Raw genomic sequence first — 24,231 nt, forward strand, 5'->3', positions numbered from 1 at the left:
TTACTAGAGCAATATATAAATAATTTAAATATTATTCAATGCCTTTTTAAAGGAAATCCTTTTTTAAATACTTACTGAACTCAATTTACTTAAAAAGTTCTTAAAAATGGTTCATCCTTTTTAACTGTACTTTTGTTGCTAGCCAATTTAATTGTATTAAAGAAACTCCAGATGTAGCGATAATAGGAGCACGTTTTCCCAATTTCCAGCATTGCTAATTGGCGCTCAGCTAATTTGCAAAAAACTCCCCGCAGTGGGCGAAGTGAAAGCCAAATAAATGTGCCACGCAATTAGAATGCACAACAATAATTACATAATAAATTCGCGAGTGCAGCTGGAGTTGCAACAGCAACAGCAACAGCAAAAGCAACAGTGGCATGTGGTGTCTTCCGCCGTCAGCTGCCACGAAATGGAAATAAGTGGCGAGACGACGAGGAGTCCTCAACTCGTCCTTGTTTGCGACCGCCCTTACAAATGCCTTCGACTAGTTGAGCACTTGATCAGCGGCCACTTGCTCCTCCATCCAGTTGCTCCTCCATCCATTTGACTCCGCGTGTGTGGGCGACGGCGAGATTAATAAAATTTATTATCATTGCGATAGTGGCAAAACAAACTGAAACGAACTCAGCCGCCCCCCATATCCCGCAAGTATTTATGTGCCTGGTGCTAAAACCAGCTGGGAGAACATATCAAAATGAAGTAAAATTCATTTTACAACATTCGGCGGACCGGGGGAAGCGCTGCGGCTCTCGAATGCGAACCCAAATTGCAAATGCTTCTGGGCTGCCATCGAGCTGAGGGCTCAGCGCCGAGAGCTCAGGGCCGCCAAGAGAGATCCTCCACTCCGCAGGACGAGGAGCAGCAGGAGCCGCTGAAGCAGAGGAGCCACAGGAGCAGAGGAGCTGGAGGAGCAGAAGCAAAGCGGAAGTTCGACGCCCAAGTGGCAGTCGCGATAATAGCGCCCTGCCATGTGCGCTGAAGTATTAGCATATACACACACTCGCTGTTACACACACACCGACACACACACACACCCAAACACACACAGCCGAGGAGCTAGAAGAAAAACTTTTGACTGCAGCGGTGCTATCAGGAGACACATAAATATGAAAACGCAAGCGGGGCTTGAGAAATGCACTCGCAGAAAGTCGTAACGGGGCCATATATACTCCGCAAACGTATTTATGCTTATTGTGAGCCAAATAAAATGGTTTAACTTCCTGGTAAGAGCTTTATAGGTTGGTCTGTAGAAAAAGTAGAGTAGTAACTTCTCACCATAATTACAAAATAGAAATAGATTGCGGGGCAAAATAATAGATACTAGTTTAATCTATTAATTATGTAAGTAATAAATATATTCCTAGACTTTTACCAATAAACTAAATCATATATGTAGATTTTTATTTTACTATAGTTTTATAATTTTACCTATCTGGTTTTACTCTATTTATATATATTATTTGATATTTTAATTTTCAAATAATACTCCCAATTACACAGTGTCAAAGATAGTTCTTGCTCAGCCATTTTTTCAGTGCACTTGAAAGGGTAACCAGGCGAGTGGCGACTTCCTAGGCAGATATATGGAGTGTAAAAGTGTCATTGCCACGCCCAGCGGCCATTACCCACCGCCCACCACCCGCTGCCCGCTGGCAATGGAACTGCAACAGAGTGGAATTTGAATATTATTGTCACCCACATACAACGCACACCCAGAAAAACACACAAACACTCACACACACAGAGAGACTTTGGGGCATGGAGCAGGCACGAACACAGGTTTACTTGGACAGACCTCGACCTGAAGAGACCAGAAAGGAGATAGGAACCGGAGCAGAACCAGAAGCAGAACCCGGACCTACACCCAGTATTAAATACTGTTTGTGCAAAATAATAGCTTGGCCCCCCAGAGAGTGAAAGAGACGGGGCGAGTGTACGAGTGAGAGAGAGCGAGGCGGTAGATGCGCCCCTGGCGGTGCCGTAAATTCAAATTAAGTCGCCCAACTTGCTGACAGTTAAAATCTTGGTAACAAAAATGTGCAGAGGAGCCCACAGGAGAGATCAGCACTGCACTGGGCCACACTGCGTATGAGTGTTTTTCTATGTTTGTTAGTGTGTTGGTGTGTGTGTGTTTGTGCATTCGACTGCCTATGTGTTAGTTGCCAGTTTGTTGAGCATCACACGCAGTTGGCTTTGAATTTATTGCCACAAAATGCAGCAGCGAAGGTATTCCCCAGAAGTGCAGATGGATTAAGTGAGCTCGTAGCTTGTGTATCCATGTACCAGTGCACAAAGGTGTGGGTGTGATTGCGTTTCATTTTAATTAAATACTTTCCAAGCTCTCTCTATCTCTCTCTTTTGAAACGCAAAATGTCAAGGCCTTCTGCTCGTTTTCACCTTGCTCTTCATCGGCCACGCCTCATTTGCTGCCGCTCCTTTCTTTCCTCCCCCTTTACCGCCCCCCCAAAAGTGGCAAAGGCCCCAGCTGCGTGGTCAACTTTCATTGCTGCAATTTGGGGTCATCATTGGAATCAATAAACGCTGCCAAAGTGGTTCAAAGTGCGATTTTAAGAGTGGAGGGAGAACAAGAGGAATGGCCGGCACTTTTCCTGCCCCAGACAAAGTTGAAAGATTTCTCCCACTACGGCAAAGTTGGTCTGACCAGGTCGGGGAATTGTGGCCAAGAGTGCTCTGAGTTATGAGGAGCAGACAGGAAAGGTGCAAAGGACCGAGTTGATCGCCTCGTTGATAGTCTCGTGGCGATTTCGCTGGCACTCAAATTAAAATAAATTAGAAAGTCTGCAGGAAGCGGAGGTGCAGGCAAATTTACTAGTTAAAATAAGTAATGAAGACTTTTCCATTTATTTTTCCATGCTTTCACCGATTGTTAGAATGCTATATGATACAGTCGTCCGATTTACATAAAATTCAACTAAATTATTAATTTATATAGAATGTATGAAACGAAATTACTATTAGAGGCATGCCGCTTCAAAATCTGAATAAAATTAGAAAACTTATGGATTTGAAATTAGTGAATTTTTGTCAGTTTTCAGCAGACCCATTTTTTGCAAATTTGGAAAGGGGTTGTATCATAAAAATTAAAAAAAAATCGTCAAAAAAATCTAAAAATTTTTAATGAAGCAGTTAACTAAAGAATTCAAATAAAAGCTTTTAGAGTTATGTCACCTTCAAATCGGATTAAAATTGGGAAAGCTATGGACTTAGTGGAACGAATTTTGGTCAGTTTTTAGCAAACCCATTTTTTGGAATTTTTTAAAGGGTTGCATCATAAAAATATAAAGGTACTTGGTGACCATGGGCATCAAATTTTACGTTTTATTGGAAGGCATTTCCTTTTCGTAGTCGCGCTTAAGTTTACAATCAATTGCAGAGCTGATTTCTCGCTACCCTCGAGCGTTTAATAATAAAACTCAATTTCGTTCCGCTCCCCTTTGTGAGTCGTCTTACTCTGGGGCTCGGCCGGAAATTTGAAGCCAATTAAAAATGCATTCAACGGCAGCGCCAGGAAATAAGCGGCAAAAGAAAAATGAAAAGACAAATTGACGGACGGCTGCAGAAGAGGGGAAGTGCAGGGAGTGGGGGAGTGGCATGACACTGAGCCCGGCACACAGGACATCGAAAGCTCAAGGACAAACAACATGGGGCGGGGTGAGAAGTGGTGGGATGGGGGGATCCCCCCAGTGAGACTCGGCCAAGATATTGCCACCGATGGGGCTGGTGCATTTTTCATTGAAATAAATATGATTGCTGCGATCTGGTCAATCAGGCAAATGGACCAAGCCAAATCGAGTATTTTAATCAACGCCCGGGGGTCGCACCACAAATATCGCAGGGTTGGTGCCACAAAGGCAAACACTTGACGGCGGCATTAAAAGGATTGCCGTGCAAACAAAGGACGGGCGACTGTTGGTGGGTGGCTTTTAAATCCGAGGCCCTCCAGGTTTTCGGGGTGTGAATTTGCCGGAAAAGTGCACAAGAAACGCCACTTTACATGCCAAATCGTAAATATTTTGCCGTGAAAACAGCACTGTTCGCTGTCGGCTGTCGGAGTGTAGTGAAGTCGTTTCATTTCAGTGTTGTTTTTTTCTTTTTTGCTTCCACTTCCATCGTACTGCTTTTTTTTTTTTTTTTTTTTTTTGTCGTGTTGTTGTTGTTCATGCCCCATCTCTCTCTCGTCCACCTGTAAAGGCAACTGTCGCCCCAGCCAGTGGCAGGCAGTACGCATCGAGTGTGAATGAAGTGCGCTCTTGGGCGCTTGGCGGCGTTTTGCCGGAGTAGGAAATGAAAAACACTGGAATAATACACAGCAGCACAGAAATGCCGCTCCAAATGTGCTTTTTTTTCTTGTTTTTAGCACACTTCTCTATGACACTTGGTGGCCAGCAGGGCGGGGCTGGAGATGATGCTTGTCGAGCAGGTTGCCTAATGGCAAACGGCCGTAGGCCTAATGGCCTCTATGAACTGTAAGATACTCAGTAGTCTCAACAAACTTGGGAGAAGTATCAAAGAAATATTTCAAAAGAGAGAGTAACACTAGAATATTTTTCGGCGCAGCAGCATGCTAAGACTTTGGTATTCCTTTTACTACAACTTTAAATCCTATAAAATAGTAGTAAAAACAATGGTGCTGTTTTTATGCGGTTTTGCATAGTTGATAAGTTACGTTTTTGATAGATAAATATTTTCTACCACTCAACTCTTAACTTAACTCTCCTGATTCCGTAAAGTCCACCTTAATGTCAGTTGCACAGAAACTGACACCTCATAATTATGTGATGCCGTTTTTAGCAGCTAAAAGCTGCAGTCTCTGCCGTTGGCAGTCAAGAGCAGCCGGCTGCAACATAATATTCAAGGTGGCTAAGGGGAAAGTGGTTTTTCGGGGGGAGGAACCGGTTCAACTGACAGTTGTGACCGAGCTTTAATTGTTTCTCCCGCAAAATGCCCTAAGTTGGCTTTGATTCGCAGCGGGACCCGCTACTGTATAAGTTACAACTTTCCGGCTGCTTGCGGGCTTATATTTCCCCACATACCTCAACCATAATCAATTTATACGCCGGTGTATTTCTTGGCCGTATCCCTTACTATCCGAGGCAGCCGCTTTCTTGGAACAAAGTCCTCCGCCTGGGGACAGGAAATGCATCTTGGCCCGGCCAGCTGGTCGGACTCCTTGGACTTGGCCAAGGCTCCTGCTCCTCGTTCATGCTGTTGTTCATTTTTGACATAAACATTATGATGCATTCGGTTGAGTAATTTTTATTGTATTTTTTCTCGGTTTTTCCCGGCCAGCCTGCTGCCCCCTTTGTTGAGCTGAGTTTCCCGCGGGCTGCTTCGATGTGTACTTGGGAAATTCTGCCGTTGCTGTTATTGTTGTTGTTGCTGCTGCTGCTGCTGCCCTTTGCCCGCTTTAATACAACCAGCAATTCCTCGGAGCTTTTGCGGTCATTTTGCTTTTATTAAAAAGTATGGAAGGCCCTTTCCATCCGGACCCTTGAGTACGGTCCTGCTGCAGTTGTTTATTATGTGCAAGATTTCTATGCTGGCAACGAGAGTTATTATGCTGCCCATACATTTATTTATTTATTTCCGCCGATGTCGTGTGTGGGCTCTTCTGGGTCCTTTACGCACAATAAAGAATGCACAATATGGCCGGCGGTCACATTGTCCGCTTGAGTACAAACGTTTGCTTATTCTCTAATCAAACAAAATTCAATCACTCGAAATTCATTGCATACTTTTCAACAATCACTACGAAATTGTGGGGGAGATGATTTACAGTGCCTTTATTATTCATGCATTTAAAGGACTTGTGCGAAGGACACTGGGGACTTGACTTTTTTGCGAATTCATTTTGTTTGATTACTTGTTGTTCCTGTCGGGATTTTCTTGTCAAGTGTGTATGTTATTGTGTACTTCCTTGCCGGCTCTTGCGTATGCAAATCCCCAAAAGCTTCGGCCAACTGGGTCGTAGATAAGTGCATTTGTCAGTCATTCAATCTGCGCACCGCCCCCTCCATTTCGGAGTACAAGTCCTTGTCGTCGTACGCTTTCCTCCTGGGTGAAACACCAATTGTTTTCATTGATTTTGCTCCGGCAGCCAGCTCCCCTTTTTCTATCCCCACGCGCTGACTTGTTGATGGCCAGCTATTTGATGGTATATTGAACTGGCAGCCAAGCGAGTGTGACTAACAAGCTGGCTGCTTATAATTCCCTGACGTTTCCGAGGCGAACTGAGCCAAGAACGGGAAGAAAAATGGAGAGCTTGGCAGTAAATTTAATAGAAGGCACTAAAGGAAAATGGGATTATATTATAGTGGTTCACTATTTGACAGAAACAATATTCATGTTGGTAAAAATATTTGAACAGTTGAACATATCATTCCTATGATCTTATAAATACCTACAATGATAATGGCGTAAAAATGATAATTTTTTCTTAGTGCAAAATAGCTTAAAAGTGCAAGGAAAACATTCAGGGATGCCGGGATGCTTGTCATAAGCACCAGCTAATGTGCAACTGAAGTTAAGGATGCCATCCTGTGTGAGCTGGCTCAGCATGTGTGTTTGCGTGCTGAGGGGATGCAACACAACTCTAATTATATTTAATGTTTCCCAGTCAAGGACGTGCTGATGCTTTCACAGTAGCAGCAGGAGGAGGAGAAGGATCAGGAAGGGGGCTGAAACTAAGTTTCCCTTAAACATTCGTGAGTGTTTGTGCACGTGTTTATGTGCGTGTTTACACATAATACTTCCATGCTTTTATTAGTGGATTAATGTTGGCCCTTTGGACCGACGACACACTTGGCTCTCGCACTTTGGCCAATTGGTGCGGGCATCCAATTAACGTAGCATAAATCAAATTAACTCTGCTCGTGCCTGGCGAGCAGATTCGACCGATAGCCGCTGACAGGCGGCATTGATTTGCCAGCTAATTGCCAGAAAGGATTATGCGGCTCTTACACTCGGAGCTCGAAAGAACACAGAGTCCGAAGGACAAAGAAAGCAAGGCGGGCTGGCTGAATCAACAGACCAACAGACAGATAAGACGCCCACGGAGCACATTCTTTGTTTCGGCCGAGAACAAAGGGAATGCCTAATGGCAGATACATGGCCGAGCCATAAATCCTTAATGGAGATATCGGACGACACAAGATTAAAGCCTATTATTTGCGGGGGCGGGGGGGCGTGACTGGGCACTCACCCAAATGAAACGCTTTTCCAGGGCTTACGGCCCTTCATCAATCTTTAATCGATGAAAATAGTTGGAGCCACCAATGATTGTGTTCCTGCTGCTGTTGCTGCTGCACTTCCTAATTAAGCCATCGACCGATTTGTGATGGAATATGGCGAAAATATGACATAAACGCAACGTAAAGGGATTTGGAATCTGTAATGCAACCGGAATGGCGAGTTCATGCCAATCAGGTGTCGAGGCCCCGGAATATTCGGGGTTTTTTTGGTGCGGCACTGCACCTGTGGTCGAAATGCTACACATGTCGACCTGCGGTTTGGTGTGTTTATGATATGCGCCATTATGCGAATATGCATTTAAAATTGGCAGTCAAGGGGGCGTGACGGACACGCGAAATGCGCTTAAGGGTTTGTATGAGTTTTGGTTCATCGCTTGCATAATTAAAGCGCAAACAGGGAGTCTTTTTGGCTCTGAAATTAAATAAACAGCTAGTGGGATTATTTAAACGCTGTTTCTCTGTTCCAATATCCGAATTTAATTGCCGCTTAAATGGGAAAAGGCATCTTTAAATGTGTACCTTTAGATTCGGCGGGGGAAATGCAATTAGTTGCTCGGCGGTGGCGCGGAAACTTTGGCTGGCATCTGGTAAAGTTTCGTTTTCAGAAATTGAAGTTGAAGAACTCGAAGCTAGCCAAAATTGCTTTTATAATGCACCACTTGCCACTTGCCACGCCCCCAACCATTCGACTAGTCTAATATGGCGTGAAATGGACGGGGAGGAGAACAATTTAATTTTTACCCGCACCCCGGAAAGTGTGGCAAATTAAATTCAGTGCATTTTTCAACTCTGACTCGGCAGAGGCAGCGGCACAAATTGCAACAAACTGTCAACGGCAGTGGCCAAAACGAAGCTTTCACCTCCCTTGCAACACATGAATGAAGAGGAGCAAAGCTGCTGCGGAACCGCAAATAAATTCAACAGCAGGCAGTTAGCTCATATTTTCAGGGAACCGCAGGATACACACTCCCCAAACAACCACACACTTACACAATCAGAAACACACACACACACATGCCCATTCATCGAGCAGGAAAAATGTTAGCTGCTTGTTTTGGACTCGCATCCTGATTTCATTCACAGTTTTGCCCGTGGAAAGCAAAACATTTTCGCCAGCAAATATACAGCACACACACAAGTGCTCGAATTATTTATTTAAATTTTTGCAAACACAAAATGACAAATGGAACAACTTCATTGAATTAATCACGACTAAAGAACACTTAGCCAAAGCCTCATTCAATCACGGCCATTTAAGCCCAGTCAAAGGCCGCAAATTCAATTAGACTCATTTGGCTTACGAATGGGCAAATCGATGGATGCCTAATAAATGGATAACACTATAATATGTCCAGGGACATGTTTCAATTGCAATTATTTGCCTGCGACTTGTCACTTCCTTGGCTTCTTGTTTGGCCCGGTACAATGTCGGTGATTAAAATTGCCAGTTCTGGCTCAATTATTGCAATTAGTTGGCCAGAAGGCGCCCCGAGGCGAACTGCTGACCCAGATTCCGAATTTCGGCAGCAGGACAATTAAGTCGGAGACAAAGTCTACTTAGTCAGGGTCAAGGCTCTGTCATTTATTAGCAATAGCTGGCTAATGGGTAATGGGACGCTCTTCAAACGGAAATTTACGGCCGGCTATTGCACATGCAGGCCAAAAATATTCGCCATAAATCTCGATAACTTGCATTTGCATCTGTTGGCTGCCGTGTGGCCTTTCACTTGGACGAACGGCTGGCTGGCAACTGTGGCAGCCGCGTGCACTCAGCTAAATGAAAACGTGCACGATTTTTCCAAATAGTTTAGTGCCAGGCAGCATGAAGCGTGTTATTTTATCTCTTCAAGAGTATGGGTGTGTGTATGTGTGTTTGCCACAAGCCCCTGCGCCGCATAAAGTAGTAAGCAGCGGGAAGATGCAAGATGCCGCAAAAGTAAAGCAGGTTGCAACAGCGGCAAAAGTAGAAGACGCTCGCTGCATGCCAAGCAGGAGAGAAGCAACCAAGTCCAGGTCCTTTATACACATTTCTTTCTTTCTTTTTGTATTTTTTTTTATTTTTTGGCCCGTCTGCCGTGGAGCGAAAGTGTTGTGGCAAGACAAAAGTTTAAAGCAGCTGCTGCCGGTCTGCCCCTTCCCCTTCCGCTTTTCCGTCCCCTTTTCCCCTTTTTGGTTTCCATGTAGGTCGGCTGTGTGCCAGGCTTAATTTGATCATTTATCAACTGCGAGATACATGAGCTGGCTGCCAGCGGGCACTCCCCGCTCCTCACCCCGCCTTCCCCCTCGCCATTCACCACTTGCCACAGTCTGCTTTGAGCTCCTCGCTCCACTGACAAATCTAAACAGGCATGTAATCATTTCAGCTGAGGTCTTAATGCCGCAACGCAACGCTGACACTGCCTGCAGTCATAGTCAGTTAGTTAAAGTCCACATATTCCTTTGGCTTTCAGTTCCCCAGCTCTCCCGTTTACCCCTCCATCCCCCTTCACTATCCTGCTGACATTTGTGTGCATGCACAACGCGGCGTATGCGTAATATTTAGAATGTATGCCCGCTTTGTTGGGGCGTTTGAAGGAGCACTTTCGAAGGGCTTTCAGCTTTTGCGGCTACAGCTCGGAATTACAAATGGCAGCGTTGATTAAAATGTATAACAATGCGTGCGTCTAGACGAGACATTCGAGGGTTATGCATTTGCAGAGCTCTAATGAATTGAAATAAATAATTATCTGCTAGATTTCGAAAAGCATTCATGCAGGCGGGAAACGAACTCATTAGAGATTTATGGGCCGTGGCAATCACCTAATTCGTAACTGTCAGAGTTGCAGCTGCGCCTTGAAGATGCATATGCTTTTAAGAAAGAGATATGAATTATTATATCAAAAATTTAGATATCCGTTTCGTTTCACTAAAAACATAAATGCCATTAAACAAATAAATTGTAGGTGATAAATCAAAACAAAAGTCACTCAGAAACGAGACACTTTGTGGAAATGCAACTAACAAACATTTTTATTTTCGTGGCTTCCACTACAAACCAGTTGATTTTCCTTTCGGTAGTGATAGCAACTAGGTGAACTGGTTGCAAAACGATGCAGTCTTTTGCTTATGGCCTGCTTTGCTCCGCTTTTCATTTAATTCTCAGCACTTAACGTGAACTCCATTTAGCCAGTTCCGCCCGAGCTCCTGACCCCCAGAAAAAAAGCTCAAAGTGGCCGCCAGCGCGTCAACATAACATTTTTCGCTTTATAAATATTTGAGCGCTTAAAAGCCGGCAAGGACCCCTCGGAAAAGCAGGAGATCTGCAATTGCAGTCGAGAGCTCACAGCTTCTCTGGCTGGATTTTCCGTGTTGGCTGTTTCTGGCCGTTTCCCTGTTTTGGCCAATTTTCCCTGGTTTTGCCGGGGAGCGCAGGCGATAATCGCATGAGGCTCAGCTCTTTATTGGCCTCGCTTATGCTCATAAAAGTCGGCCAGCAAACTGCAGTGCATCCGATTCGCACGCCGGAGATTTGGGGCGGCTAATTGGAATTTGTAGCAGGCAATTATAGTCCTTGCAGGCCAGAATCCAGGACACAAAGAGCAGCACCGCAACTGACACTTTAAGGCCATTGAGGATTGCACTTGCATTTGCGTTTGCGTTTGCATTCCGCCAGTCCAATAACAATAATGGCAACATAACGGGTCACTGGGGGCGGCGGCGGCCAACTCATCCTGCGACCTTCCTGCGGCCAGCTTGGCATTAGTTTGCATTATCCTCGAACCGGGGAGAAGTGGGTGGTGGTGGTGATGGTGGTGGGGGAGCTGCTCCTGCTGGTGGCGTAATATTGTTATTGTTAGCGTTATTGCGCTCAATGTGGCACAAAAGTTGCCTGCCACAAAGTTGGTGCAAAACTTTCAGCCGTGCCTGCTTGACATATAAATTTTAATTTCTCGGCTCGAGTGGAAAGCGGCGAACGGAACTTTGCGGCCAGCCGCACAACACAACACAACACACAACACAGCACAGCACACCAGAACGCAACGCAAAGGCAAACATACAATCCAAAGCCGAAACTAAAGTTGCATTGGCCACACTCGAGAGGAGAGCAGCTGGCAGCCCCTGGAGTGGCCACTGGCCGATGGAAAAAGCCAGGGAAGCACGCGGTTCAAGGCCGTGGTCCGAAGCCCCAGCCAGCATCAATTTATGAAGCCCAACAAGCGAGCCAACAACTAACTGAAAAAACCACCGACAGACAGCCCGCCAGCAGAACGTAATTTATTGAGTCTGACGCTTGTCAGCGGCGTGTGAAGTGGCTGCCACCAGCAGCTGGCAATTTATGTGGGCCACGACGGCTTCTCCTACTTCTTCTTCTTGTGATTCAGGGCCAACTTTCCGCTTAGGATGCCGAACCCTTTGACAACTTTTGGGCCCGAACGGAAATGAAAGGCAATGGCAAACATTTGCCGAAACTATAGGTGGGGCCGTCAAAAGTGGCAATGCCCTAATAGGATTACCAAGTTAACAGTTGGCCTTTCAAGCCACTAATTCCACAGAGAAAAAATCTCTCCCAATAATCAATCATTCGGGCTTTTCCTTTTTTGAGAGAAACCTGGAAATTTAAAACTAAATTTCACTATTTAGTTTGGAAAATGTTTGACTAATACAAACTGCACTTAAATATTTAACTTGGTGAAGATGAAAAACTGGAAATGGCAAAAGGAGACCCAAATCAGCTTTTCCAGTAGCCATAACTCGGACAATTTGTACCCGAACCTAAAGTGGCATACCTCTAAACATTTGTGATGGAGTTCCCAATCGAACTGCGTTTAAATATTTCAATTTGGTGATGGTCCAATTTTTGGACCTTGTTCATGTCAAATTTATTCCAAGATTCCCAATTTTCCAAGCGAGCTGTAAGGCATTTTTTAGTCATATACGCGTTATTATATTTTTGGTAAAAAGTAAGGGGTGAAAAATATTTTTTTAATCACGCAAAGAACACAAAGGGCAACTGATAGTATTGTGTGATTTTTTCTCTGTGTCATATTCCGTGGAAAAGGAGCCGGAAAAGGAGAACGACACATTAAACACTCCCCACCTTTCCGGCCCCGTCAGCCGCTATCTTCATCTAAAGAAGAAGGCACTCCTTCGGTTCGTCCTGTCTCTTCCACTCGTCCCGCTCCTTTCGCTCGTCCCGCACATCCTCGAGATGTCTTCTTGCCGCGCAGAGCCCGCAGCCAAGGCGAAAGACAACTGCGGCTTTTATTGTTTCCGCTGTTGACATTATCACGGCAGCGACACCTGCCGAGCGGGGTTGGCGAGCGTTTTATTGTTTTGCGCCTGATGCAATGTGACAGCGCGCCCTTATTCCTGCTGCTCCTCCTCTTCCTCTCCCCCTTCCTCTTCTTCTAGACTTCCTTGCGTGCGAGGATATCGGGAGTTTGCACGGCGCTAACAGTCAATATTGCGCATACGCCGCATTGCTCCATTAAGATAATTAAAAGCTGCCGAGTCACGCTGCAGTCGGCCAAAGGATCAGTCGATAAACACGCCAAAAACGGCAACAAGTCAGGAGGAAAGGACAGGCCAAGACACCCAGCCAAGTCGCTCTATTAACCAACTGCCGCTGAATAATTAGGCAGCTTCCGCTTTCGTTTCCGCTTCCGGTGGCGTCTCTTCGCATAAATTACACCCGATATGCCCAAGGCAAGATGGGACAGAACAAAAAAAAAAAAAAAACACTGGCAGAGTCGTCAAGCTAGAGGTCCTTAAAAAATCAGACGACCAGCTGCTGCTGCGGTCTGTTTTCCCAAGGACAAGGAAAGTCGTCGACAAGCCGGCTTTTGTCATCGCCAGTTGGCGGCAAATTGTGATTTAGTGCGGCGGGGTTATTTCTCTTTCAACGCGAACGAATCGGCTCGAATCAAAAGTGCATAAATATTGCCAGCTCGAGTTGCCGCATTGATATCATTTACATTTCCGTCGGAAGCGTTTACACGCCTGTCACCGCTCTTATTTATTATGCATTCCGCTGCAATTGAAGCCATTATTGCTCGCGCTTTTTGGCCCACAATGAATTAAGTATGCACTTGGTTTGGCTGGCAAAAACGCTAACTGCAATTCATCTAAATTACTTTGCAGCGACGATGATTGGATGCCGATTAAAAAGATGGCAAATTGAGCACTACAATTTAATTACCAAAATTGACGGCAGCCATTTTGGGCAAACCGGAGTAAATTGCCGGACCGTTACAACCGAAATGTTCAGCTTGTCCGGCGAATAGGAAATGAAATATGTAGGATTCGACGCTTTGATATCGGTTAGAGAGATATGGGATAATTTCATTTGACCTTTAAAATCGAAGGACAAATCTTATTGTAGGTTAACTTTGCTCAGATTTCTCCCTTTTAAAATATATGTTTTATTCTGTCGCACTTGCTGCAGTCTGATATGCCACTCCGAAATCGCTGCATCCATCAACTCAGCAATGCAAACGGTTGCATTTTACGAGAATTGTTTATTTGGAATGCAACGATGCATTGTTGCCACACTGATCCCATTTTGCCATGTGGATGTGCGGGGGCAGCAACCGTCAAAGGGACAACAACTCCGCAAAAAGAGCCCCGAAAAGAGTAGCAATAACCATTTTTTATGCAACGCTTTTTGCGGTTGCCGTTAACGCTGATTTATGAGTGTTAAGTTAATTTGGGCTGCCAGTCTCCACCGCACCACCGCTCCACGAATCCTTGATTGGGCCGCATCCCCCAGCTGTTGGGTATTCAGGTCCCACTACTTCATCATTCTAGGCTCCAGTTCATGCAACTCATGCATGTTTGAACGGCACCACCGCCCACATAAACTCACCCACAGAAGGCCGGCCGCCCGCCCAATCGCAACCACCCGGAACCACACGGCTGCTGGATGCAAATAGAGGCTCCGTTGAAATGCACTTTGAGTTATAGTCAAAATATAAAACGCACAGTTGCATTTACGAGGCCATAGACTGCGTTCGGGCAAATGGAGAGCGATGGCATTTACACCGTCACCTGCGGGGGCTGTAAAAGCTTGAATGCTGAATTATCCGACATTCTTGCCACGGGGTCACGAGTGGCAAGCCGGCTACTATGTACTCCAAATATGATCCACATCCCCAATGCCCACGGGCTCAATGTATTTACTATTTTTTACTCATTTACGTTCAATTATTCCTGCAAAAAAAAACAATGAAGAGGAAATTGTGTTTTACGGACTGTGGCTATATACAAAAAGTTTGAATTATTGCCTTTGGTTAAAAGTTTTAATACAAATTCCATCTACTTTTAAGCTGAGATCAACCTTTTAAAATGTTGTTTGTGAGTGCAAATAAAGTTCTGAAATAAAAAAGGGACTTTGTTTGCACTTTAAAATGTTCTTTTTACTAGAAGGATTGTAAAAGCAAGAATAACTATAGTTTTTGTAGGTATTCATAATTTAAGCAATGTTCTAACACAAAGTTGCTATAATTTATAAAATTGTGAAGGACAACAGCAGTTTGTACCAGCCATAATTAAATGTCTTATACTAAGTCAAGACGGTACAAAATTCAAGCTTTTCCGCTTAGAGGGCGTTGGAATGAAAAACTCCCCCAGAGAGCGGCAGTTGCGAAAAAGAAAAACTCTCCAGGTGGACAACTTGGCGCATGCGAACTAGAGGTTGTCATAAAAGAAGACGGCAATACAATACCAATTTTAATAGACAGAAAATACACTATTGGGAAAGAAAAAAGAGACAACTGTATGTTGACAAGGAATATTTTTGAATTAAATTTCCTCTTTCGCGCCACATTATCTGAAGTAAAACAACTTGTTACGCTATCAATTTCGAATCGAACAAATAATCAAAACATAAAAGTTATCAGCAAATTTTATGGCTATTGCTCCGAAGAAGAAAATGAAACTTTCGTGGCGTTATGAACGAGTTCAGATAAGATTGCGTTTAGTTTTGTTCTGAGCTCCGACATGTGCGGACCAAAAGCGTGAAAATGCGCCTCGGCAGTGCTTGGCTGGCACTCAGCCTGCTTTTGCACCTGGAACTCGGGCAGGCGGCCAATATTTTGACCGTATTCCCGTACCGCCTCCCCTCTCCATTCCAGATGGTACGTCCTTTGGTTCGGGCATTAGTCGACCGGGGTCACAAGGTCACCATGGTTAGTCCTGCGGGATTACCCGCCGACATTCAGGGAGTTCGTCACATTCGAGTTCCAATGCTGAATAAGAACATGCAGGGTGAGTCACCAGTGAGTCAACGCCTTACCATAGGTCAATATAACTCATTTCAATTCGGTTTTCACACAGATTTTCTAGACAACGAAAATCTTCTTGAGTTTTTTGGAAGCAAATGGCAGGAGGGAATAATGACCGCCAAAGCTTTGTACGATGTATCATACGCCATTCTGAGTGCCGATGGAGTGAAGAAGATAATGCAGGACAAGTCTGAACGATTCGATATGATAATGATGGAGGCCAGTCACCTGGATGCCCTATATGGCCTGGCAGAGTTCTATAATGCCACGCTGGTTGGAGTTGCCTGTATGAATGCTAACTGGAATGTCGACTATTTGGCTGGAAATTCCGCTCCGAGTGTGTTTGAACCAATTTCCCCCATGGGATACGCTCTCGACGACTCGTTGATCAGCCGGTGGCATAATTGGATCTACATAACCGAGGAGAAACTCCTTGAGAACCTCGTGTATCGACCCGCTCAAGCTAGGGTCTTCAAGAAGTTCTTCGGCTATTCTGCTGAAAAAATGGTTCAGCTGCGGAAAAGGTTCTCGGTCATCCTGGTTAACAGCCACTTTAGCATGGGAGGAGTGCGAGCGAATGTACCCAACATCATCGAGGTGGGTGGATTGCATCTAAGCGAACCTTCAGAACCTTGTAGTGCCGAATTGAAGAGGTTTTTGGACGAGGCGGAACACGGTGTGATATACCTTTCAATGGGACAGGATGTGTTAGTGAAATATCTGCCAGACAATATGCAGAAACCATTGCTAGAGGCTTTTGCACGACTAAAACAACGAGTGGTTTGGAGGAGCGAGCTTTCCCTGGGCGCCAACAAATCGGAGAAGTTCTTTATAATCGAGAATGCCCCTCAGCGCCAGTTACTGTCCCATCCAAATGTGCGTCTCTTCATTACTCACGGTGGAAAACTAAGCGTGATGGAGGCTATTGACAGTGGTGTTCCAATGCTGGGACTTCCACTTTTCTATGATCAGTTTCCCAGTTTACATCGGGCGCATTTGACCGGAACGACTGAAGTATTGGATGCAAACGCCTTAGACGCAGATATTCTGACAAAAACTATCAAGAAGATACTGGGAAACCCTAGGTATGCTATAAAAGCAAAGGAAATGTCAAAGACCTTCAGAGATAGACCAATGAGTCCATTAGAAACTGCCATTTGGTGGACAGAATACGCCTTAAGACATCCAAATACAGAGCACATGCGACTCAATGAGGAGGAGATTCCAATAATTCGGTACTATAGACTGGACAGCATCTTCACTTTTGGAATTCGGGTTGGTTCCGTCCTTGGAACGATAATCTTTTTGGGATGGCGGTTGTATCAGATACATCGGACAAGGCAGAGACGACTCCTGGAAAAACAGAGGATGCTCATGCAGATACAATTGCAGATTAATATGTATGACTATCAGACTTTTAGTACGCTTTAATTTCAATTACAGTAATTATGTTACAGACAGATAGCAGAACTTTTTAACTCATAAAACGGCAACACTAATTTGAGTTTACCAGTTCTCGCAAATACCAGTTTTGACATACTCGATCCCTTTGGAGAAAAATTAAGGAAATTTAAGCACCTTAAAAGTGTGGTAAGCATTTGGAATGCTGTTCTACCTTTCTACCCTTTGCGTTTTATTCATCGCGATTAATATTGAACTTTATTGGCTTACGAGGAAAATATTGATAAGATTGTGCTTGTGAACTAAAATCGGGAAAATTCTTATCAGATATTCTCGAATAGTATGTTGACCTCTGTTAAAGCCGACTTTGAATGTCATATGTAGTTCACTTATAATTAACAATGTTACACCTTATTTGATAAGCATATATTCTTTTAATTTTAAAAATTAATTTACGAATAAACAAATGATAGTATAATTTGCTATCGCTTTTCATTATCCTTTCTACAACTTTGTGAACGCGAGACTTGCACAACAATGGTCGTTCTTTTTGGTCTCCCAAAAAATAAATATTCGAGCTTTTACTCGCAAATCGAACCAAACTTTGGTGGCTTTTGGGGAATTCAGATTAGATAGTGTTCATTTGTGGATAGAACTTCGACATGTACGGTCGGAAATTGTGAAAATGCGTTTCAGTTATGCAAGGCCGGTACTCGGCGTATGTTTACTATTGTTGGTAAACTTTAATTTCGAACAAGTTGAGACGGCTAACATCCTGGGCATATTTCCATACCAGTACACTTCGCCCTTTCTGGTAGTTAAGCCATTTGTTCAATCACTTGTGCAACGAGGACATAATGTTACCTTGATCACACCAAAATCCATGCCTGAAGTAAATGGAGTTCGGTATTTACGCGTTACCAATTTAAATAAACGGATTCAAAGTAAGAATTCTGTGATATTCTAGCATAATAAAAGCTAACATTTGTGTTTTGTTTACTTTGCTCGCAGAATTGTTAGAGTCTGACGAGTTATTCGATTTTATAATCAACAAGTGGAGGGAAAGTATTTTGGCCACCAAAATGTATTTCCATATGTGCCAAGACATTTTAAGTGACGATGCCGTACAGAGAATGCTTAAAGACAGAAACGAGCACTTCGATCTCATCATGATGGAGGCCACCAATCTGGATGCACTTTGTGGACTTGTGGAGTACTACAATGCCACTTTAGTTGGCTTGTCTTTCTTGAATTTCAACTGGTACACTGAAGAACGGGCAGGAAATCACGCCCCGAGCATCTATCAACCCATTTCCCATATTGGATATTCCAGGGATTACTCGCTGCTGAGCAGAATTTTCAACTGGATACATATCACGGAGGAGATGTTGATGGAGAGTCTGATTATTCTGCCATCTCAACTGCAACTATTCAAGAAGTTCTTTGGATATTCGGAGCAAAAGTTCTATGAATTGCGCAACAAGTACTCGGTGATTTTAGTGAATGACCACTTTAGTATGGGCAATGTGAGAGCAAATGTTCCTAATATCATCGAAGTGGGAGGTTTGCATCTCAGCGAACCTCCAGAACCAAGTGATGAAAGCCTCCAAAGATTTATGGACGAGGCGGAGCACGGAGTGATCTATTTCTCCATGGGATTGGATATTTTGGTTCAGTTTTTGCCAGACAACATGCAGCAACCAATGATGCAGGCATTTTCTCAACTGAAACAGCGTGTTGTGTGGAAAAACGAGCTCTTCAATATGCCCAACAAATCGGAAAATGTGTATGCTATTGAAAAAGCTCCGCAGCGCCACATTTTAGAGCACCCCAACATTCGGCTTTTCATCACAAATGGCGGATCGTTAAGTGTCATGGAAGCTGTTTATAGCGGAGTTCCTATGCTTGGATTGCCAGTGTTCTTCGATCAATTTGGTAATTTACGCTTTGCAGAATTAGCGGGAATGGCCGAAGTGTTGGACATCAACACCCTGAATGCAGATATTCTGACCAACACCATTCGGGAGCTGATTAAAAATCCTAAATATACTCTAAGGGCAAAAGAAATGTCAAATACTTTTCGGGATAGACCCATGAGTCCTTTAGATGCGGCTGTATGGTGGACAGAATACGCCTTACGGAATCGGAATCCCGCACACATGCGTCTCAATAAGGAGGAAATATCTTTAATGCGGTATTACAGGTTGGATTGGATGCTTCCCTTTGGGCTCCGTTTTATAATCGTTTTTGGTTCAGTGTTATATTTGATCTGGAAGGTGATACAAAAGAAACGGGAGTGGAAGAAAACAAAAGAGTTAAAGATGCTACAGCCTACATCGCAATAACACTAATTTAACAGCAAGTAAAAGTATGACTTCATGTTACTATGTTTCAATTTCTGTTAACTGATCTCAAAAGTAGGATTTGATAGCAAAAAACGGTTTTTTTTTTTAATATAAGACTTCCAGACTTTTAGTTCGCATATATTCAATTACAATAAAACTTTATATCAGACTGATTACAGCACTTTTTGACTCATAAATAACACTATTTTAACAAATGCTCGAAAATACCAGTTTTGACATACTCGAACATTTCGAAAAAAAATGGGGAAATTTAGACACCTGGAGGCATTTGGTATGCTGTTCTACGATTCCACCATTTTCTCGCTATCTATAGGTAATAATATTGAACTTTATTGGTCTTCGAGGAAATTTAGATAAGATTGCGTTCGTGGACTGAAATCGTGAAAATGCCTATCGGATATTCACGAAAAGTATCCCCGTTAAAACCGACTTTGGCTATGTTATACCTTATTTGATAAGCATATCTTCTTTTAATTAAAAAAATTAATTTACGATTAAGCAAATGTTGAAATAATTTGCTGTCGTTTTTTATGAATTTGCGCGAGCCAACTTTCTGAACTCGAGACTTGCACAACAATGGTCGCTCATTTTGGACTCCCAAGAAATAAATATTTGAGCTTTTACTCGCAAATCAAACAAAACTTTTAGGGCTTTTGTGGGAACTCAGATTAGATTGTGTTCATTTGTGGACAGAACTTCGACATGAACGGTCGTAAACTGTGAAAATGCGCTTCAGTTATGCAAGACCGGATCTCGGCCTGTATTTATTATTGCTGGTAAACTTAAATTTCAAACTCGGGGAAACGGCCAACATCCTGGGCTTATTTCCATACCAGTACACTTCGCCCTTTCTGGTGGTTAAGCCATTTGTTCAAGCGCTTGTAGAACGAGGACATAATGTTACCTTGATCACATCAAAATCCATGCCTGATGTTAAGGGAATTCGGCATTTACGCGTTTCCAAATTAAACGAACGCTTTCAAGGTAAGCATTCATAAATATAAAAACTAAATAAGAACTGACGCTTACTTTTGTTAACTTCGCCGGCAGAAATGTTTAAAGGTGACGAAAAATTCGATTTTTTGATCAACAAGTGGAGGGAAAGCATTTTTGGTGCTAAAATATATTTCCATATGTGCCAGGAAATTTTAAGTGACGATGCCGTACAGAGAATACTTAAAGACAGAAACGAGCACTTCGATCTCATCATGATGGAGGCCACCAATTTGGATGCACTTTGTGGACTTGTGGAGTACTACAATGCCACTTTAGTTGGCTTGGCTTTCTTGAATTTCAACTGGTACACTGAAGAGCTGGCAGGAAACCCCGCTCCGAGCATCTACGAACCGATTTCCCCTATTGGATATTCTAGGGATCACTCCATGCTGAGCAGAATTTATAATTGGATTCATATCACGGAGGAAAAGTTGCTGGAGAACCTGATTATCCTACCAGCTCAACTGCAACTCTTCAAAAAGTTCTTCGGCTATTCGGAGCAAAAGTTCTACGAGTTGCGTAATAAGTACTCGGTGATCCTAGTAAACGATCATTTTAGTATGGGAAAAGTGAGAGCCAATGTACCAAATATCATCGAAGTGGGAGGACTACATCTCAGTGAACCCCCAGAACCATGTGACGAAAATCTGCAGAGATTCATGGACGAAGCGGAGCATGGAGTGATATATTTCTCCATGGGACTAGATATATTGGTTCAGTTTCTGCCGGAGAACATGCAACAACCTCTGATGCAATCATTTTCTCAATTGAAGCAGCGTGTTGTGTGGAAAAATGAACTCTTCAATATGCCTAACAAATCGGAAAACATATATGCGATTAAAAAGGCCCCTCAGCGCCACATTTTGGAGCACCCCAACATTCGGCTTTTCATCACAAATGGTGGATCGCTAAGTGTAATGGAAGCGGTTTCCAGCGGTGTTCCGATGCTTGGATTGCCAGTGTTTTTCGACCAGTTTGGTAATTTGCAATGGGCACAATTAGCAGGAATGACCGAAGTGCTGGATGTTAACACTCTGAATGCAGAAATTTTGACCACCACCATTCGGGAGCTGATTGAGAACCCAAAATATTCTCTGAGGGCCAAGGAAATGTCAAATACTTTTCGGGATAGACCCATGAGTCCTTTGGATACAGCGGTTTGGTGGACAGAATACGCCTTACGGAATCGGAATGCCGCACTTATTCGCCTCAATAAGGAGGATATTTCCGTGATGTGGTACTATAGATTGGATTGTCTACTTTCCTTTGGGCTCCGTTTTTTAATCGTTTTTGGTTCGGTGTTATATCTGATCTGGAAGGTAATACAAAAGAAACGTGAGAGGAAGAAAACAAAAGAGTTAAAGATGCTACAGCTAACATCGCAATAACACTTTTTTTTTTCTTTATTTATTTATTTAGTGCAGAATCTGTACAGCAAATTAAAGTACTTAACAACACAGGTGTCACCAATGAGAAAAGTAAACCAAACCTCAGCATTAAGAAGAGGATTATATATAGTATTTTCTTATTGATTCCTTATCGTCTTGGCAAAGCCTTGCCTTTTGAGACGCCTCAAAGGTCTCGCTGGGAGTAGATTCCTAGCCAGTAAGCTGCGGTGTCTTTCTAATCTATCTCGGTATCGGCTTGTGTGTCTCCCAATCTGTTCTTCCACAGTGTGTAGATTTAGGTCTCTGTGAAGTGTCGTGCCACGCACATACCAGGGACAGTCAGTAATGGTACGTAGAAACCGATTCTGCAACACTTGTAACCTTTTGTAGTTCGATTTGGCTGCGATCCCCCAAATTTGAATACCATAAAGCCAGATTGGCAGGATACAGAATGCATATACTGCCCTCTTGCATCTCAGCGGCAAAGACGCAATAACACTAATTTAACAGCAAGTAAAAAGAATGATCTCAAAAGTAGGCTTTGATAACCAAAAACGGTAGTTGACTTACGTCTACTATATAGCATACGTTTAGTTGTCATGTTAAAATTATATCACAATTGTATATCTTGTCTTCACTGTAGGTTAAATGCATAACATTAAAACTTTACAATTTTTCAAGCACAAGTGAAAGTTATTTTTAATAAATTAAATTTTTTAAATAAATATTAATGTTATTCAGAGCGGACAAAACTATTTGGGCTTCCTGGTTACAAAGATATCCGTAAAAAAAATGGTCATAAAAAACTAGGCTTTTAACAATAATGTGTTAAAGTCAACAACCTACTGATTTGCCGATGCTTAATTGTTTTCGTTTTTATACAGTGATCTCCTTTTGTGACGTATTTTAAGAACAAAGAACCTATTGACGTCATTGAGGCAAAAACCTGTTGAAGTCCTTGATCGGCGGCTTCCCTACGAAATGCCTTTCACCATTTTCGCTTACTGTAAATCTTTTCATCTTCACTTTATTCCCCGACTTCCTGATCTGGTTACCAAAATATAGTTTTAAGGCCCTAACTGATGTGACTTTCGTATGACATGGTAATAGTCGCTTTGGCAAATATTTCGGACAAACAATTACAACAATTGGTGACACACTTTCGGGGCAGAACAACAGTCACACCGCTGGCAGAATGCACAAAATATGAATTCGTGAACAGAAGTGTACTCGTATATATTATTGCCGCTGCTTTCGGTGTGTTTTTAATTTTCCGTTTCGAGGTTTATTTGCACAGTGCGGTGGCATTCTTTTGTTTACGATCTGCGCTTGGCTAAATATTAAATCCGGCAGCAAGTTACCGAAGTGAGAACAATCGGCAACGAGGTCACCAGCCCCCGAGAACGATTAATTGGTTGTACTGCCGAAGATTCTCTCCGCTTAATTGCTATATCGCTATAACTTGCAACTAAGTGTCTTAACGATCGATTTGGGCAACCGCTGTGTTAATTAGTCTGGCTTCGTGAAAACTCATTTCCATTCGGCGTTTGCCATTAATTGTTAACGTTAAATTACGCTTGCGGACTTGCCTTTTACAGTTGTCATTTCATTGCCAATGGCCAGGTTATTTTCCACACCGAAGTCGCATTGCCTTGGCTTATTGTGCCACAGATTATTAGTTGCATCCTTGATCTCAAACGGTAAACGAGACTGGCCATCTCTTTAACCCCAGTGTCAACTGCTTTTCCGCGGCACTCGTAAACGCAAATCTCGTCCAATTTCACGTGCCCATATTTTTGGCCACTGACAAATGAGACAGGTTCCAGATATGTGTCTAAATTACCAAATAGGGGGACAGACGGGCACAAGAATACGCTTGTTTTGGCCAGCCCACCAATTGCCAAAATTGAAATAGAAATATAATTTTGCATAATTATGCGTGAGCCGGCGTGACTGCGGTCCCGAAATGAGTACGGTCATAATTTAAGACCATAGAAACCCAGCTATTTAAACAAACAGTTAATCTGCTGTCCACCGTCTGGCTGAAAGCGAATTTACAAAGTCAGCTAAGGGAATACCCTTTCATCCATTAGTTTCATAAACGATTAAAGCCATTAATTTGTTACCTAAAGATATTTGCTATTATAAAAGTGATTAATGATCTTTGGGCGTTGTTTAAAACCTAAAGCATTTTTTTATTTATATAAATACTTCCTTTTCTGAAAAGACTTATTTAATTATGACATGTAAATTTCTTTATTAATTAATAAAGTTTATCTATGATATTCGTAATATGAGTTTCAAAGTCAACTATTTAATAAGGTATTCATAATTTAGCACAAGAAGGTCTGCTAATTAACCTAAGCAAACAGCAACCCCTCAAGGTGACTCTAGAATATTTGATGTAAAACTTAAGCCAGCTTCGAATTCCACTCAGGTCGTAAAGCCATTTTTAAAGATATTACCAACTGCTGGCCATGTTTTGCATGCCGCAGCTGGTTAAGGTATAAGCCGGAGCAATTTGACGCTTAAGCGCACCGCTGCAGAG

The 24,231-nt window shown here is 43.0% G+C and overlaps 3 protein-coding genes across 4 annotated transcripts; all 3 read left to right on the forward strand.

Moving 5' to 3' along the window:
• Positions 1-15,247: 15,247 nt before the first annotated feature.
• On the forward strand, positions 15,248-17,124 carry LOC108091599 (UDP-glycosyltransferase UGT5). 2 transcript variants are annotated; one of them, XM_017190877.2, is made up of 3 exons: positions 15,248-15,515; positions 15,585-16,932; positions 16,990-17,124. In XM_017190877.2, exons 1-3 carry the CDS (start codon positions 15,272-15,274, stop codon positions 17,015-17,017), a joined length of 1,620 nt encoding a protein of 539 aa, XP_017046366.1. In that variant the 5' UTR covers positions 15,248-15,271; the 3' UTR covers positions 17,018-17,124. The 2 variants fall into 2 exon arrangements, with proteins under 2 accessions (XP_017046366.1, XP_017046365.1); XM_017190876.2 differs by having other exon boundaries at positions 15,585-17,124.
• Positions 17,125-17,596: 472 nt separating this feature from the next.
• On the forward strand, positions 17,597-19,278 carry LOC108091588 (UDP-glucosyltransferase 2-like). Its single transcript, XM_017190863.1, has 2 exons — positions 17,597-17,877; positions 17,945-19,278. Exons 1-2 carry the CDS (start codon positions 17,619-17,621, stop codon positions 19,276-19,278), a joined length of 1,593 nt encoding a protein of 530 aa, XP_017046352.1. The 5' UTR covers positions 17,597-17,618.
• Positions 19,279-19,997: 719 nt separating this feature from the next.
• On the forward strand, positions 19,998-21,739 carry LOC108091592 (UDP-glucosyltransferase 2-like). Its single transcript, XM_017190867.2, has 2 exons — positions 19,998-20,283; positions 20,350-21,739. The coding sequence occupies exons 1-2, from the start codon at positions 20,025-20,027 to the stop codon at positions 21,681-21,683; spliced, it is 1,593 nt and encodes a 530-aa protein (XP_017046356.1). The 5' UTR covers positions 19,998-20,024; the 3' UTR covers positions 21,684-21,739.
• Positions 21,740-24,231: the final 2,492 nt, after the last annotated feature.

The sequence above is a fragment of the Drosophila ficusphila genome, unplaced genomic scaffold, assembly GCF_018152265.1.
Source record: "Drosophila ficusphila isolate 14025-0441.05 unplaced genomic scaffold, ASM1815226v1 contig_791, whole genome shotgun sequence".
In the NCBI taxonomy this organism is placed as follows: Eukaryota; Metazoa; Arthropoda; class Insecta; order Diptera; family Drosophilidae; genus Drosophila; species Drosophila ficusphila.

Excerpts from the sequence above, each read along its gene's own strand:
- LOC108091592 (XM_017190867.2), top strand. The coding sequence starts at position 20,025 with ATGCGCTTCAGTTATGCAAGACCGGATCTCGGCCTGTATTTATTATTG. Across the intron at positions 20,284-20,349 it reads ATTAAACGAACGCTTTCAAG|AAATGTTTAAAGGTGACGAA; the intron begins GTAAGCATTCAT and ends CTTCGCCGGCAG.
- LOC108091599 (XM_017190876.2), top strand. The coding sequence starts at position 15,272 with ATGCGCCTCGGCAGTGCTTGGCTGGCACTCAGCCTGCTTTTGCACCTG. Across the intron at positions 15,516-15,584 it reads GCTGAATAAGAACATGCAGG|ATTTTCTAGACAACGAAAAT; the intron begins GTGAGTCACCAG and ends GTTTTCACACAG.
- LOC108091588 (XM_017190863.1), top strand. The coding sequence starts at position 17,619 with ATGCGTTTCAGTTATGCAAGGCCGGTACTCGGCGTATGTTTACTATTG. Across the intron at positions 17,878-17,944 it reads TTTAAATAAACGGATTCAAA|AATTGTTAGAGTCTGACGAG; the intron begins GTAAGAATTCTG and ends CTTTGCTCGCAG.